This window comes from Netta rufina (assembly GCF_964035555.1).
Source record: "Netta rufina genome assembly, chromosome: 15".
NCBI classification, from domain to species: Eukaryota; Metazoa; Chordata; class Aves; order Anseriformes; family Anatidae; genus Netta; species Netta rufina.
This window is the reverse complement of record NC_140138.1, coordinates 16,380,627-16,397,858: the sequence shown is the minus strand read 5'-3', so window position 1 is coordinate 16,397,858 and position 17,232 is coordinate 16,380,627. Positions and strand designations below refer to the sequence as shown.

Below are 17,232 nucleotides of genomic sequence, written 5' to 3'. Positions count from 1 at the left end.
TTTATCGAAAACAGCTGGTGTCATAGACACACATTCGCAGTCCCGTAACATGGATACAATTTATCCCGTGAAATCTGTAAACGAAACAAGACAAAGCTCTCAATATCTTTTATAATAAATTCTTTCAACAGGTAGAACTGAATCCTGAAGCAAGCCTTCTTAAAACAGTCGGGCTCTCTCAGAAGCTGTAACCCCCTAACAGCGTGCGATGCTCCTTACTACCCATTACACCCGACCAAGGCCCGCTGGCCACCCGGATGGCAGGCGCCTGGCACGTCAGGACCGAGACAAACACGTGCATGCTGCAAGGAATTCCTCACAAGACGCTTTTATGTACAAAAAGAGAATGTGCTTTGGCTAAAAACATTCAGATGGCTCCTGGCCGTCACCCTTCTGGCACGTAGCGACACGACACCCATCACACATGTGGGAACTTCTGGTGCCACAGCCAGCCCCACGGCCCATGGTTGGTGCTTTCTCCTCCCTAAGCCTGTGGCAGACCTCCCTACATCATGTGGATGACCTTCCTGGAGGACTGCCTGGGTCTGTGTCTCCACACTCAGGCAGAGCCCCCCGAAAACCACTGCAAATCCATGCCCACATGATGCCTGCCCAGGAACAAGAAGGCACAGAGTAAGGGCCCGGGATTGTCTAAGAGGGTGAGGATGACATCTAAGAAGTCAACTCTCATCGCATGGTATCAGGTGCTAAAATCTCCACACCTTCAGCAATGCCCTAGATATATTTAGGATCAAAGGCAGTGGTTATGTTAACAGCAGGAGAAACACACTTCAGCTCATCCTATCAGCCCCTGTTCCAGGGAGAAAATCGCTGCTGATTGCTGCCTATCTCTTTGTGGCTTTCAATCCTATTCTCCAGCAGCAGTTTCTGATGGCAGAGGAGAGATTATACAATTTTACAGCTGCTTTACCTCTAAATACAACTTCTGCAAGAAAAGACCGGGGGAGTAACTTGGCCTCTCATCCCTGAGGGACCCTAAACCCAGCTCTGGTGCGCACAAATGCAATAGCCATAAAAACAGCATGTTGTGGAGCCTCCTTAAACCAAACATGAAAACACCTATTAAGGGTCCACAGGGGTTCATTCTGCCCAGCGTGAAAAGTCCTGGAAGAGAGGTCAGGGCTTGCTACTGTGCAGGGGTCTGCATGTGCCAGAGTCCCATGGCCATGGGGCGCATCTCCAACGGGCTCTGAAGAGGAGGCAGGCTACAAACCTGCACGAAAAGCATTACGTTGGCTTATATAGTGCTTTCATGTTGTGCATTTATACAGATCTCAAGGCAGAGCTCCTTTGCCACCAAAACACAAGGCTCACAAGGCTGGCCTCTGTTGTCCCACTGGTGAGGATGCAGCAGAAAGCAGCACAAGGCACATTGTGCTGGGGGCCACCAAGAAGAACCGAGGGGAAGACAAACAGATCTTTGTGTAGAACAGGTTTTAAGTGATTGATATTAAAAAAAAAATAAAATGAAGCAACTTCACCCACTTTTGGTGACTACCTCAGCAGTACTAAAAGGCCCCATTTTGGCCCAAAGATGCGAGTTAAGCTCAACAAGAGGCTCCATGGAGCCAGAGGTGGAGGAGGCCGTTCAGGCTCCGGAGGAGGACAGAGATGTTCTGGGGACACTGACACAGCCGAGGGCTGTCAGCGACCCGTATGGCCCCCAGCACCTCTCAACAAGCAACGACTGAGGGCTCTGGTCCCACAAAGGGCTGCCATGGTGTCCCTACAGAAACCAACACTGCAGCAAACACCCCAAACTTTAATCATCTTACTTTTTTCAGCATTTCCAGTATTTCAGGAGTTGTGTCCTGTTTCATTGCAACGTTCTCATTGCCTGTCAATTCCCTAAACATGAAATACACCCACAAAAGCCTGTATCGCATCCTCACTGTCTGCAGCATCACCTCCTAACTTACAGACGTGCATGCTGTAACAGACAGTCCTTTGTTCTTCCATGGAGGAGAGAGTGTAACCTATCCCAACCTAAAGGGAACTATTTCTTTAGTGTGCAGTGTCAATTGAACTAAAGTGCCAGAGAAACAGTAAGAAATTCCTGAGTGTTCTCCTAAAAAAAAAAAAAAAAGACAGCCCAAACTGCTCCTGTATAGGTAACATATACAATTTCCTAGAAGAGGAAACATTAGAAATCTAGGAGAAGTCAGTAACATCTTAACTAGCAAATTAAACCCATACTGCACTTGATGAAGAGGGGACCCTGCTAAAAGCCCGTATCATTGCCCAGGGAAAGTACTCGCAGAGAGAGACAGGCCAAAAGGTTCAAACCTGGCAAATTCCTCTGAGATCTGCTGGAGACAAATCGCATAAAACGAAACCTGGACTCATCTCATTTTGCGGGAGCAAAACCCACAGGTAAATACCCTTCCTGAGCCTCAGCTCTAACCTCGAGCTGTGCCGGGTCTCCTCCTGCCTGCCTATGCAGATGCCCATGGCATGTCTGGCTGGAAAGAAGAGTAAGACCAAATAATTCATATAGGCTGCAGATAGGAAAACAGCGAACAAGACAAAGCCACAGATGATATCCTCAGAAGCACTCAAGCTGCTTAACTACACCTTCAGGAAATCTTTTACTTCATAAGTAAATAAAAAAATCATTTGTCTCTTACAGTCCCCACAGCAGCTTTTTCTTTTACCTACATCCGTCCCCCAAACCAGAAAACGTATCAACTACAAATCTCCGACGGCCTTTGTAGCTGGGAAAGTTGTGCATTTGATGGCATAACGCAACACACATGACTTTCACATCCGTGCAGCTCCTCACTCCATCATTTCTGGGAACTCCACCCTCGGCTATCAACTCGATAAACTCTCATTACAATAACGAGGAAAGTGATGTTTCTGGTATTAGTCATGCTGTTGAGACTTACAGAAGCAATAAAACAATAGAAAACAAATCTCCAATATTTAAGAAGCTGAACGGGTATGTTTGTTAACTGCTGCTGGCCTTTACATCCCCCCAAGGTAATCAGCTAATGATTGTCTGCTGGTAGCACAATCGGGTCACGTGCGCTTACTGCTACAGAGTTGGCACAGATAACTGCAAAAGGGAGTTATAAAAAGCACTGTTAGATCCTGTAGCGGTTAGGAAAATGTACAGCAGGAGCAACTTGATGAAAATTGCACATAAACATACACAGATGAATGCTAATGATCAAACGTTTTGCAGAAATGAAATGCATTAATGTAAAAAAAAACAAACCAAACAACACAACAACTGCTTAGTGAAGATAAATTTCCGGTTACACAAAAAAACCCTTGGTGATGACAAATTCACAGACCATGGTAAAACCTGGACTAGTGACTTAAGGAATTAAAGGATTACCCTTTTAAAACAATGCACAGAGGCTTCTGCACCCTTGGTGTCACTTGGACAGTCCCCAACAGGCCCTTCCCAAGCATCCTCTGGTGGATCCAGTGTTGATGAGAACTGCTGGAAGAAGGTTCCCAAAAGCAGCATCCAAAATTGGGGTCAGCACACGAGGCCAAGGGTGCAGGAATTCAGAGAGGCACCCTCACATGAACTTTAATCTCAACAAGTTACAAAAGCGAGCTGCTCTCTCTATAATAAAACCAAAGTTTAATTAGGAAAGTCAGGTTTGACCGGCTTTGAGAAAACTACCCTTTGATAACTACATGCTACATTATCCTTTCACTTCTTTTGGCAGAGAAGAGAGGTTATTGCAGTTTTCTTTGGCTCCTTCTCTCTCCTGTCAATCCCCTGTGCACTCAGATAGTTCAGGTTCAATGTTCAAAAGGGGGGAAGGCTGTGAAACGTCCATCAGCTCTGTTTACCAACAGAAGCACAAAAGGAAAAGGGACCCTGAGCTGGCAGCTCGTGGTTAGAGATCTCAGGATGTGACCGTGGTGTCTGCTCACGGGGCTCTTTCTGTAGTTGCTGGAACTATTCTTTATGGTGATTTGCACCAACTTAAAGTGTGGCAGCAATACTGAAAAAGAAATCGTTAATGAACGACTTTACAAGCAAAGAAACATTTCCAGCCTGTTCTTGCTCATGTTTGGTTTCCACATCTGCGCTGGTGTTCCCAGTCGTTTGGCTTAGAGCAGAGCAGGACAGGGTTCCACAGCATCTGCCAAATTTGATATTGAAAGGCTGCTAAAATCACAATTAACTTCTTGAATTAAAATATTTCACTTATTTGCCTCGGGGCCAAGGGTAACACATTCAAACAGATTTCCATTGCGGGCTGCTCACAAACTGTTAATTGCAACGATTGCCTTAAGGACTTACCAACCATAACTCATTTCATACAGAGCGTGGGCCACCTCCTGCGTGGGATACTATTTCTTCTCCTTAGACAGATGACAGGAAATTTTATCAAACGAGATGAAGACTGTTGCAAGGCCCTTGAGCTACCAACAAACCTACATCATCTTTGTGGCAACCGACGCAGTCAGACCGGTGGGTATTAAAGCCAGCTCGCATCCTGCATTTCAGTAAGCGCTCTTTAACAGTTTTATTTGCAGAACAGATTTTGCTGAGCGCCAGCAGTCGCTGGTTAACATCTCCCTGTGCTCTCCTCGGTGTGAGCAGGGATGGCCAAGCACACAGCAGCTGTATGGTGCCTGGCACACGGGGGTGAGGTGGGCACACGCGCACCTCCAGTCAGGGTTGTTGGTTGCAGTGGCCAACAATCCTGTGTTACATTAAAATGGATCCAACGTGACCGTCCGAAATTCAATATTGTCTCAGTCTAATTGGACAGGATCCAGTTCAATTCTGTCAAACGCCTTGATTAATGCTAAAGCCATAAAACCCCTCTTAGCCATCGAGACGTTCAGGCTGAAAGGGAGAGGGAAGAATATGATCCTTGGAGAACAGAGATAAGTGAATTCATGAATGTGAGTAAGATAAATGCCATTTTTAATACAAATATTTCCACAATGCTTGCGAGAGCAACAATTCACAAGCTGTACTCTTCTGTACGAATTGGTCAAGAGGTAAAAGCTTTTACTAAGCACCTTGTGCAGTCAAACCTTTTACACTGGAATGTGGTATGACAGCACGGTTATGAAAAAGGTTTATTTCTTTGTCTCAAGTAATTTTGAGACAGCCTAGGAAAGAGAAAGCTCTCACTGACTTGCCCCCCTTCCAGCCTGGTCACAAAACTGCTTAACTAGAAATCCCACAAAGTGGAGGAAATGGGTCTGAACTGCAGATGGGAACTACCTCTGGGAAGAGAAACCGCAGTCACACATCTGACTTCACAGCGGAATTCCATAGCTTAAACCAATTTAAGAAATAGGAATGCTTGTTTCATTTTGTTTCAAACTGGTGGGAAAAAGATCTAGGCTTTTATCTATACTTTATCACAGAACTCACCATTTTTTGCTGCAGCACAAATGGCACGGCACAAAAAAGATGGGAATATTCCATAGGTAAAAGAAAAGGGCAGCAACTTTAAATGCTTGAAAACATCGATCTTGTCACAATGTTAATAGAATGAGACAAAAAAAGTGTTTTTAGTGATCTATCAAGTTTTTAGGGTTGAAAGAGCTAATTCACATTGAGTTACCCTCCCAGCTTTTACATATAATCTGTACCAAAAAAGATAAGCAAGTTATATTCCATTATATATAATTACAGAAGCTCCTAATTACATATCACAATTTTTAGGCAGCCTAGCAAATGCCATGCTTTCCAGAACAGCAATTCCTGAAGTGAATAGTAAATCAGTTTTTGCTTGCCACTGATTTGAAACTTTAACCTATAAATTAAATTAATAAGAGACAAAGGCTTCTTTTGTGCATTTGCAAGCCTGTAGGATTTTACAAATAATAGGACTGGAAAGTGATTTATATTCCAAGATTAAAGGTCAGTTTGGCGCACACGACTTTGGAGCAAAACACCACAGCAGAGAGTTGTATTAACTCATTCATGCACCAGCCCAACTCCGCGTCCTGCTCCTTGCAGCCACCAGGAGTTATGGGAGTTTGCTGAGAACAGAGAAATAGTTGCAAGACAGAAAAAAAATTGCACTGGACAAATATGTGGAATTCTTCCAGATCTATGGTAGGGAGGGAATTGTGACTAAGAATTGCATCAAGCAATCAGCCCCCTACGTTACTGACGTTACCTGTGTGTTACAACTCAAATCAAACACACGTTTGATGGGGAAAGATTGAAAACACAGAGGATTACATGGAAACAGCATAAATTAAAAAGGAACAGAAAATATGCAAATAATTTGAACTTTTACCAGCAAAAGGAATGGCTGGTTTATTTTATGAAATTCTGCTGCTAGCTGGTCTTACTCCTGGACTGGCTGTTTCTGTGGAAATAAGACTTCAAACTGAATTTAAAATTTTGGATGCATGCAATAATTAATACAGTATTAACCTGAGAACTGAAATAGTTTCTTATGATTATTCCTGTAATAAAAATTATTGCTCCGTTAAGAAAATCCTAGTAGGAGACCAGAGGAGGAGACATGCACAAACACATCCACTGGGAGGAATGTAGCTTCTTTGGCATGACTTTTTTCCATGTCTGCTATTTTGTAGGACACAAATTCAGTATCCTACTTATTAAGTTAGGACAGATTTCTCTATTATGTGAAAATTCATTAAACAATTTAACACATTCAGTAGTCAAAGAAAGATGAAACAGTAGCATGTGTGCATAATCTGATGAAAATGCAATCTGATCCCCAAAGAAGAAAGCACCAGCTTGTAAACAAACACCCTATTTGTTTAAATTCTATCTGCAATTAAAAGCCTGTACTGATTTTGCTTTCCCTGGAAAGGCAGATGGCAAGGATGTAGGCTGTTTTTTAGGTAATTTAATTGTACATTGGAGCACTGCACACTCCATTTTGTAGCTGATATTATGTGAAAATGCATGTGTTCAAATTGCAGTTCACTTAGACTTCTGGATGTTAGAAAACAACTGTTATAGAAAAAGAAGAGCACTAAATTTTGGCAGACACCAACAGTTTGCATCATCCCAAAGGTGTCTGAAGCAAGGGAACTGAAAGATGGTAAATGCCCCACAAATGCTGGGGGAGGTGGGAATGGATGCGAAGAACAACTCCTGAGGTGCAGCTGACACATTGCTACGTAGGAGACCAGAAAAAACAGCATTTAATGTCCATGCGTGCCATGAAGAATAGCAAAAAAATCAGCATAATTATCACCACGGAGACTAATTTTCACCTTTCTGAGTTTGCAGAGATAGGTACATGTGTATGAGGGCTCTGGACATGCCCTGAGCAGTTCCCAAGCTGGGCACTGGAGCTGCCCCACCACGGCAGGGGGTCCTGGCCAAGCAGCCAGCCCTGCCTGGGGTTCGGGGTGTGCTGCCAAGAGGACAGAGATGCTCTGATAGAAATGCAGGAGTTGCTGGAACCACGTGGAAGAGGCCAACTGAGCAATTCTCAGTTGGGATAGGAGGAATATGTCAGGAAGGATAATGGACACACTACTGGGAAAGACTGGAAAGCTCTGAGATTTTCTCCTGCTGTTCTCCTCTTGCTGAATTCAGCCTTCCAGGTAGCATTGAAATTTGTCATCTTTCTTCTCTTTGCAGATTTTTTAAAACACGCCATTAACTAGCTCATAAACCCACAATTTAAATAATTATCTGAGCATTGCCTCTGTTATCTGCAAAGCTGACAAACCTCGTGGGCCCTGAACATTTCACGAGCAGTACATTGTTCCCCATGGACCTGGAAGGCAGAGAGAAGCTCGTCTGCTGGAGAAGCTGCCCACCTTGGGTCAGGGCATGGAGAGCCGGTCAAGTGGCCGGGAAGGGGGTCGTATGGATGAATTTGACTAGGTCTGAGAAAGACCAAACGGGTGGAGGGTGGGGAGGAAGAAAAAATGAAGAAAATATTTAAGGCAAGTGATGAGGGTCCTGGGTGGTCTGTAAACGAGTTTGAAACAGTGGGAGAGTGTAACGAAGAGATGAAATCCAATAGTTGTACAGGAAGCTTTCACCAGGCTTAAAACAAATCCTTAAGAAAAACAGAAAAGAATCCAGGAAGAGGAATTGTATTACTGCTGAAAACGGTATTGGCATATTCCCAATGCATTTACAGCGTGTGACTGACAGTTCTGCTTCTGATCCCAGCAGTGGAGAGGGATAATGTCTTCCTACGCTTCAAAAACCTCAAACGGCTCACAACAGAAAGTTCCCTGGGGGGCATTTCTACTAAACTTGTGCTAGTTTATCCTATTTTGTTTTAATATTGCTGGAAATTGCCTGAAAGCTGGGGCAACCGGTGGGGAGTGGTGGGTGACCCAAGAGACAGGTGCCACTAACCTGCTTTGCTTATACCAAACGGAAAATCTTGGAAGCTGTTGACTTTATCTTTGATTGTTTCAGTGCTGCTACTTTCGGCGAAGAAACGTGCACACTAAAAAAGATGTTTTTAAACTGCACCGAAAAGATAAGGTAAAAGCACTCTGCTGCCCCTGGTAGCTGGAATCTGGCAGGGATCATTTTCTGTGTGCTTAGCCCATCCCTCAAATTCCTGCCATTAGTTTCCTCTCAAAGCTATTTTCAAAGTTTCTCTCTCAGCACCTGCTTAAGTCCAATTTACATCAGCAGTATGTGGTTTCCTGAGCCTGGGCCAAAGATGCCGGGCTGCTCGATGATGCTGATTCGCAGCTCTCCCTTTCATTTTGATAGTTCACTGACCAGACGCTCTTTTCCACTTCTCCTAAACTCACTGCTGGGATCCTGGTCCCTGTGAAGACAATAGCTGAACTGATGCTGATTTTCAGGTGGTTGAGAATCCACTTACCATTCGTCTTTCATGTTTGCTGCTGGGGATAACACAAGCCAGACTCCTGTACCAAATGTTGGCTGAGTGGATAGCTCTGGAAGGCAGCTTTCCTGCCTGCTCTATTTGGAATAAAACATCACTTATCATGTCCCTGCAGGTAGGAGAAACCTGATTTTGTTCTGCTTAAGGGCCAGTGTTACTAATTACTTTAGCTCTTCTAGAACACCCTTGGACTGCAGAAGGCCTGTATTCCTTTCTGTTTGTTTTTTTTTTAGAAAGCAACATGACTGGGCATAAATGTCAGTATTTATCATTATGTCTTCTCAATTTGCAACTGCAAAAGGAAGGCTACACTTCTGAAAATTTACTGCTTCACAGCTTTAGTGAGCTCAGACCTCACTTCCAGCAGCGCTGATCATCTGCAGCAGAACTCGCTGCCAGTGCCCAAATCCTGGAAAATCAGGCCTCTTTCCGAGAAGCGCTCAGCTTTAATTTATAGTCACCGAATCTCTGCTTGTGCTCCAGTAAGCTTCTGCCAGCAAATCTGACCTGTGCAAACCAAGCAATACCTATCTGCCCAAATGCTTCCAAGCTGAGCACAAAATCCACCCGTCAATCCTCCTCTTTTTAAGCAATCTGTATATTTAACTGTTAGTAGAACAACAGGGCCCAGCCCTACGTTGGGAATAACAAACATTTCTAGCAATTTACATTCAAACATCTCTTTATACAGAGAGCACCTGGGATTCATCTGAAAACCTGCCTCAGATAGAGACCTTCATGCAGCAGCCTGATACAAAATCCAGATACAGCGTAATAAGCTTTTGATGTCGTGTTGACATTCATCTGCCAATATTATTGCTTCATGCACTTACCTTATGATGGATCTTGTTACTTAATTGATCACAGGCAAGGTCAAGAATTAGCCCTTCTTCCACTGACATCATGCAAATCACCAAACCCCAGAAGAAAGCACCTAATCCTCAGCTTCAAATCCACACTAGGCAGCCCTTCGATACGTGTGAACGGAGACAACTGGTTTTTCAATTATGCCTCAGAAAAGGTCATTTTTCAAAACTTATGACCAAATGGAAAAAAAAAAAAAAAAAAAGCTGCTCACAAACGTGCTCTTCCTTTTGGTATCGCTCGCCTTAACGCGAAGAACAGCTTGTTTTCACAACAGGAGATGAAAACAAACTGCATTTATAATCCGCCCTGGGCAGAACCTCGCTTCCCCAACGTCACTCTCCCTACAGAGGGCTCAGCAGCTGCTTTGGCTTCCACGGGACAAGTTGCCCGGTGGGGACAGAGACTGACCACAACCTATTTCACTCAGATTTTCCCTGTAACACATCTTCCAGAGCATGAATTTTACTGTTCCGTGTAATGACAGGCTGTGTGCAGCCCCTGAACCCTCTGGCCCCACGCGCTCCACGGCCCCAGGAGAAGCCCGACCCCTGCCACCGCCTGCAGAAAACCCCTGGCTGAGGCTGCAGCCTCCGAGTTTGGATCAATTCTGCAGCAAGCTTTGTCTGGTAGCACGCAGATTATGCAATAAAGTCCATTTTGTATGGAAAAAAAAAAAAAAAAGGAGGAAAAAAAAAGCACTAAGAAGCTTTCGGGAGAGGTCCACAAGCCAAAGACGAGCACTGCACAACAGCATCCCCACGCTGAGGCAGGGCTGCCTGGCAGCGATCGTTGGGTGTTTCAGTGCTTTGCTGTCAGTTAAAAGTACTTCAGAAGGCAAAATCCTAATTAATCAAAGATGGAGAAATCATAACTGGCAGCCGGCGTGATCACGCGAAACCCCAGTAACTGCTCGCAGTCCCAGCCTCTGTTTTCTGCACACGTATCCAGGATTCCTTGCCTGTGTTTGCCCGAATGTCGAGCACAGAGAGCTTGTATTTAACTTCGCACATGGAAATCTTCTAGTCTAAAACCCAGAGTCACATCAAACCATCCTGGCTGTGAAGTGAATGTATACTATCAGGCAAATTACTGGATCCGTATTCCTCATAATATTTCTGGTGAATAAACTACAAAATAATTCTTTAGAGACAATGGGAAAGCAAAACAGAAGACAGCAAGGAAATTCTGTTTCCTTCTCCTGAGTGGACACATTACTGTCCTCTGCAACAGATGCAACACCTCAGTACTTTTATCTTGCTTGTGCAATGCCGTACCCGGTACCCTGGGAAGAGCCAGCTGTAGGACAAATGCCTTTTGCACTGATTTTTAGGGCTGCACCAGCTGCCTGCAGCTGCACGACCCCGCAGAGGACCGAGTAACAGGGCAGACCGACGGGCCATGCTGCATTCCTCCAGCCCACAAGCACAGGAGGCTGCTGCAGCTCCTTCACCCAGCACTGCTGCCCCTTCTCACCCACACCTGTGGGCTCAGCACCAGCCCTCACCAACGCTCCCCCCCTGCCAATGCAAACCACACGGGCTCCCCGCATCAGCCATCACCTCAAATCATTCCGACTTTTGGGGCAATATTCTCTATCCTTGGGAAAACTGCCATGTTTCTTTCCAACGAGACAAAAATAGCTACGAGGACTTTGGAGCCCTTCGAAGAGCCCTGGGTTTGGCACGATGTTATTAAAAAGATCTCCAAAATGCTTTGTGTGGTGCTAAGACTTCTTTAAAATTCTTTTAAAATTTCTGTCCAATTCAACACCTTCTCCCCCCATTAATTTGTAATCTTAAAGCAAACATTTGGAGTGAGAGATGTGACCACCTGCTTCCCTGATAGGAACATTTATGGTCCCAGCAGTACAAACTGATGGAAAAAAGCCCATCCTGAGACACCACAGATCACCAAAGCAGATCACTTTCTGATTTATCAAAGATAATTCGTCGATGCACTTACTTTTGGTTTCACAATAGCTTGGAAAAAACTAGGTTAAAAGTCTAACAGGGTCTAATACAGTGAGTAGAAGGGAGAGAAGAAATCACGAGGCAGTTAAAGAGCAGTTAAAGCTTCCTTCTCATCCTTATCAGCACAGTTATCAGTCAGCAAGCCTGTAATTAGGTACAAAAGACATTGTGCTCCAGAGAGCTCCTTGAGGAACTGGGGAGCTGTTGTAAGCTAGAAGCTGGAGCCTTGATTGACAGCCTCCCTTTAAGAAAAACAGTTACAGAATAATTAGCAATAATTTGTACAAATCAGAAGAGGTGACCTTTGTGGCTGCACAGTATCTTACATAATGAACAGAGCTTTCCTCCAGCAGCAGGGACGAATTCAGAAGGACTAAAAAGGGACTCAGTTATCAAGCAGAGTCCTTCAGACTTCTCTGCGTGGTGGCAACCACCCTTCCCTGAGTACCTGCAGATAGGGAAGGAAATCCTGGCTCCTACTTCCAGTACTGGCAAAAACTTTGTCGATTTAGTGGTTAGGGGTGGTGGTTTTTTGCTTTGTTTTTTTTTTTTTTTTTTTTTTTTTTTCCATATTTTAATTATTTTTCTTTATCCCTCTACCTCATCTTTGTCCCAGTGGTAATTTTGTTTTCCTCGCATGGCTTTTGTGCCTGGATAAAAGGCATTCCCTTTTAAACACCACTTAAAAAAAAATCTTTAAATTAAAAAAAAAAGTAAATCCAAGTTGCTCCAGTTGCACGTGGAAAAGCCACAGGTTCCATGCTTGGCGTGTGCTGCTGCTCCCCCCAGCTCTGCACAGCCTGACCTGGCCGAGGGCACACTGTTGGGGTGTGGGTGACCCCAGGGACGTGTTGGAACATCCCGAGGGGGCTGCGACCCAAAGTCCACGCAGGGGGAGGAGGAGGAGGAGGTGGCTGCCCAGCAGGGATCTCTGCTCCCTGCATGCTGCTGCCCGAGCAGCTGCTTCGGCAGCTGTTCCTACCAGTTGGTGGCTGAATTTTACAAGATATCTGTCTGTAATTAAAAAAGCAACAATACTTTGGCAGCCATCACAAAATGCATCACTGGATGACATCCCACAGCGAGTACGTCTGCGCTGGATACGGGGAGACGCGGTAGATGCGACCATGTAGGACTTTCCCATTTCTAAACCCCAAAGATTATCTGCTTCACTTCGCTGCCAGGACCACCACCAGCATCCAAAAACACGGGCTCCACCGGGTCTGGCTGCGAGTCAGAAACGCTCATCTCCTGCCTGTGCCACTCCAAGCTGCCCTGTGCCAAGACATATGGCTGCAAGGTGCTCGGCAGTGCAGGAGCGAGGCTCGGAGAGCTGCAGGTTTGGTGGGGAGGTTTGAAAGCCGGGCCTTGCACGGAGGGTTTTCTCCATTTGGAGCACGTTAAGACGCTGGGCTCGTGCCAGATAAGCAGCACACCCAGAATCAGCAAGGTGAGGGCCAGATAAAGCTTGGCAAAGGAGGAAGGAGTAAGAGGCCCCAGGGAGCAGGTTGGTGCTCTCCAGCCCCACCGAACGCAGTGGGACCCGCGCCACAAGCTCCAGTGGGAGCAGAAACCCAGCTCCAGTCTGCAAACCGCTGCGCGCATATTTGCAAACCATTGTGTACACAGCAGATAAATGCTTAATAATAATGATGACAAACAGACAAACCCAGAAGCAGCTTCCCTCCGCATTAACTGCATCAGGAGCAGGTCCCACTGAGCGAAAGCCTCCCTTGTAGCTGGGACTTCTCACAGAGGGCAAAAAGCCACCCAACCGCAGCCAGCAGTGAAAGGACTGCAAAGGCAAGGAACGATGAACCAGGCCCATGGCATGTCAGGACCTGGGACCTCACCTGCCAGGCACGAATCTCCATCACACAGCCGCCACCGTGCACATGCCAGAGTGAGGATTTACATGCCTGCCTCGGAGCTGCTAACGAAGAAGCTAACACAGAAAGAGATTCAGCTCCCTGTTAGCAGTTTCTCAGCAAACTGGGGGTAGTGTGGGGCTGCTGGCACCCAGAGGTGCCACGAATCCTCTGTGTGTCCCCACTCCCAGCCCTCAGCCCAGCCTCCAGGCACTTCCCTCGTGCCAGGCTGGGCGTGCTGGAGGAGCAAAGCCTGAACTTCTCAGCTCCATCAGTGTCTGCTCTTCTCTCCCACACTTACTGGAGCCCATCTACTCCTCAGGGATCGGAGGAGTGTTAGGCTGGTAGGAAAATACCTCTCCTATGTAAACCATGCGTTCTGCCATTTCCCTCTCCAAATTACACAGCGTCACAGATCGTAAGCCCTCTAAACAGAGAGTCTTCAGTTGAGGAACAGATCTCCATAAAGGCTGGGATTAAGGCCCTGCACGTTAGAAAGGAAAAAGGGAGGAAAAATATGCTCCGTTTAATTACCCAAGCCATAACAACATTTTACTATTTTATACATGATTCCTGACAAAAGTGGAAATGTTATTTTCCACGAGCATGGCTGCTGGTTCTACTACAAATAAATAGTCCAGGGTGCGCTCAACATGCAAGAGATGGAGGCCATGTGTTTTCATTAATTCTCTTGGCAGAGAAGCCCGTGTAGATTTTGGACTGCAGCTCAGGGCTGGAATACGAGAGCTGGGGTGGCCAACATACATCACAGCAGACTCCATTTGGCCCAGGTCCACTTACGAGTTGGTCCAATACCCAGTTTTATCATCCTAATTACGAGCAGATTCCCAGCTCCCTCCCTCCCTCACCGAGGTGCCTTCAGCTTCACCCTTTTCTTCCTCCCTCTGGCTAGTTGGGTTTGGGGGACCTGTGCCCCGATGCATCTCCAGAACGAGAACCAGAGCCGGATTCTCTGCATTTGAGGACTTTAAGGAGGACCAAATTGTCGGGGCTTCCTCCTCAGTGAGCACTGGGGTCCCCCAGAGCATTTCCACCCCTTACCTAGTACAAAAACCTAAACCAACAGGTGAATTGCAGTCCTTTGTCTGTTATCACCAGCAGAAAAATGTTGGCCTCTTTCATTTTCCCTTTATTGCAGCTTCTTTTGTGTGGATTAAAATAATTGATATTGATAATGTGATCTGCCCCCTGCCCCTGTTCCCAATTACTTTCACAGGCTAGGGATCCTGCATTATGGATAGGACAGGAATGGTCTTAATTAGCCTTCTGGGTTACAGAACTGATTCTGGTTTTGATTTGAAATATTTGGGATTACGCAGGCTGACTGTTGTGGGCTGGGGTCACCAGCAGAGCCTCCCAGGGAATGTGGGGAGCTCAGCTTGAGCTGGCTTTTCTTTGACTACTGCCAGGTGCCCAGCAGCATGCGGAGCAGAGCAGCACTCTCACTGCTAGGCAAAAAGGACAGACAGCTTAGCACGGCCACCTTCGTGTTCAGGATTAAGAACAACAGCACTGAGGGGTATTTGCAGGCAAAGTTTTACTCTGGATGTGGCAGGACACCTATAGTTCAAGGAGTGCTGACCAAGCAGCCGCGTTCGTAAAAGGTAACCCTTGCATTCAAGGGGCCAAACACCCATTAAAAGTAAATGGTAATAAAAAATGGAGCATTAAACCTGAAACTCCTTTCTGGACCTGCAAAAATCCATTTTGAAACATGCAATTAGTTACAACGGAATAGAAACTGATAGGATTTTTCCTATTTTGGGAGGAGGAATCCTAATCCCGTAACAGGATCGGTAACATGGTCCCTGCCACTCACATGCAGTTCTTGCCATACGATGGTGGAAAGAGAGAGACACTGTGTGAGCCTCCCCATGTCCGCTGCTCTGCGTGCCTACCCTGCACGAAGTAATTCATAGGCAACACCTCGGAACATGTTCTGCAGGTCAGAGAAGTCAGGATCCGTAAGGTTTAACTGGAAGGGGAAAATGCTTTCCAGACGTGATGAAGGTCCGCTGAGAACGGCACCCCCCGAGTGTAGATCTCCAGGGACCGGCAGCTCGGGCCTCCCTGCCAAACCCAACAAAGAATTACGCTGGTCTGAGCAACACCCGGCAAACACAGCACCAGAGCAGGGCTCAGACTCGGCAGTCCAGATGCCGAACGCTCCCCTGCTCGTCAGATGCGTGTGGGTTATGGACCCAAGGCACCGTGACTTGGCGTGCCATTTTCTGTGGCTCCAGTGTTAATCCAGAGTAAAGACCATCACTTGCAGTACCGTTTCTTTCACAGGGAACCAGGACTACTTGCTCAGCAGAGCACCCCGGTACGCAGCAGTTTTTCCTTTTTAACTCTGTTTACACAAAATGCAAATGCAAAAATATAGGTAAAAGCAGAGGGAAGCTGAGCTCCCTCTCTCTGTAATCAAAGATGAGACAACGCTCAGAGCCAGAATACAAACCACAGTTTATAATCAAAATGTAACGTAATCACTGAAACAGATGTCAAAAAGATAAAACCGTATAATTCTGAATTGCCAACGATTAGGGCTCAGCATCTTGGACAGCACTGAGATGCTCTATTTCTGTCTACATATGTCTGCATTTTGGAATAAAACAAAAAGTAAGCAGAAAGCACAGAGCACAATGCTACAGAAAAGCCCTTTTTGTTCCTCTCTTTTACCATTTTTACAGAGTTTTCTGTGGAGCTCACGTTTGTCCCTGATTCAGACTATGACGGTGAGGGGAGGGAAGGAGAGAAATTGGGCTTTTAGGACTGTGGTTGGGAAAAACAGCATCACTGAGCTGGCACACGGACATTGACAGAGTTGCCAAAGACAGAAGGCAACGATAAAGAAAGAACAACATGGAGAGCTGCCTGGTAGAAGAGAAAAGGTTAGAGAAAAAAACTCTACCAAAGTAAAACACGCAAGAAAAAATAGTTTTAATGTGCAGATTGCTCACCTCGTAGTGATAATCCATGCAAGTTAACTCTCTCCAGCAGCGATCTCCTCGAATTTTAATCAACCCCTGGAAAAAAACAAAAAAAGAACAACAAAAAATAAGTGTCAGAAATGTTTTATTTTATCTATATTTCAGGTGTTAACTTAAGATGCCAAAATCTCTGGTTAAACTATAGGGACAGCATTGTCCAGTACCAGCAGGGAAGCACAGGGGCTAAGCACTGCCCTGGAAATCCATCACAGATCTGTACCCGGGCCCAGCTGTTGTCCCTTACAAAACACAGCTCAGGAGAGGGTTCTGAGCAACAGACTGCTGCCTGCTTACTGAAAACGTGACAGAATCCTTGTGGAAAATGACACGTTGCTTACAGAGTGCTGGAAGGTGCTGGGATAAGGGATGCCTGCAGAGCAGGAGGGAAGGTGCGCAGCTCGTCAGGGACACAGAAATCTTCCTTATCTGAACCCAACCCAAAGAGCTGATCCTGCACAGACCCCTTTGGACAGCAGAAGGGGCTCAGGACCTGGCTAATTAATGAAAAGGGCTCTACAGCTGTGAGATGAGCAGCAGAGCTGATGGAGAACCATGAGAGCTGACCTCAAGCCTGGGGAACATGCAGGAGAGTAAGGACCAAGATCCCAAATATTCCTGTTTTTTAGCATTTCCAGTAACCTGCCAGCTTAGTCATGAAAATTTTATGACAGAGATGAGCCTC

General features: G+C 45.8%; 1 protein-coding gene across 1 annotated transcript in view; it reads right to left on the bottom strand.

Moving 5' to 3' along the window:
• Nucleotides 1-17,232, bottom strand: part of LMF1 (lipase maturation factor 1) — a gene marked incomplete at its 5' end in the record, with an annotated part of 190,511 nt that overhangs the window by 97,129 nt on the left and 76,150 nt on the right. The window contains one exon of the mRNA XM_084295815.1: nt 16,521-16,586. Coding sequence (XP_084151941.1) covers nt 16,521-16,586 — 66 coding nt within the window. The remainder of the gene's footprint in view (nt 1-16,520; nt 16,587-17,232) is intronic.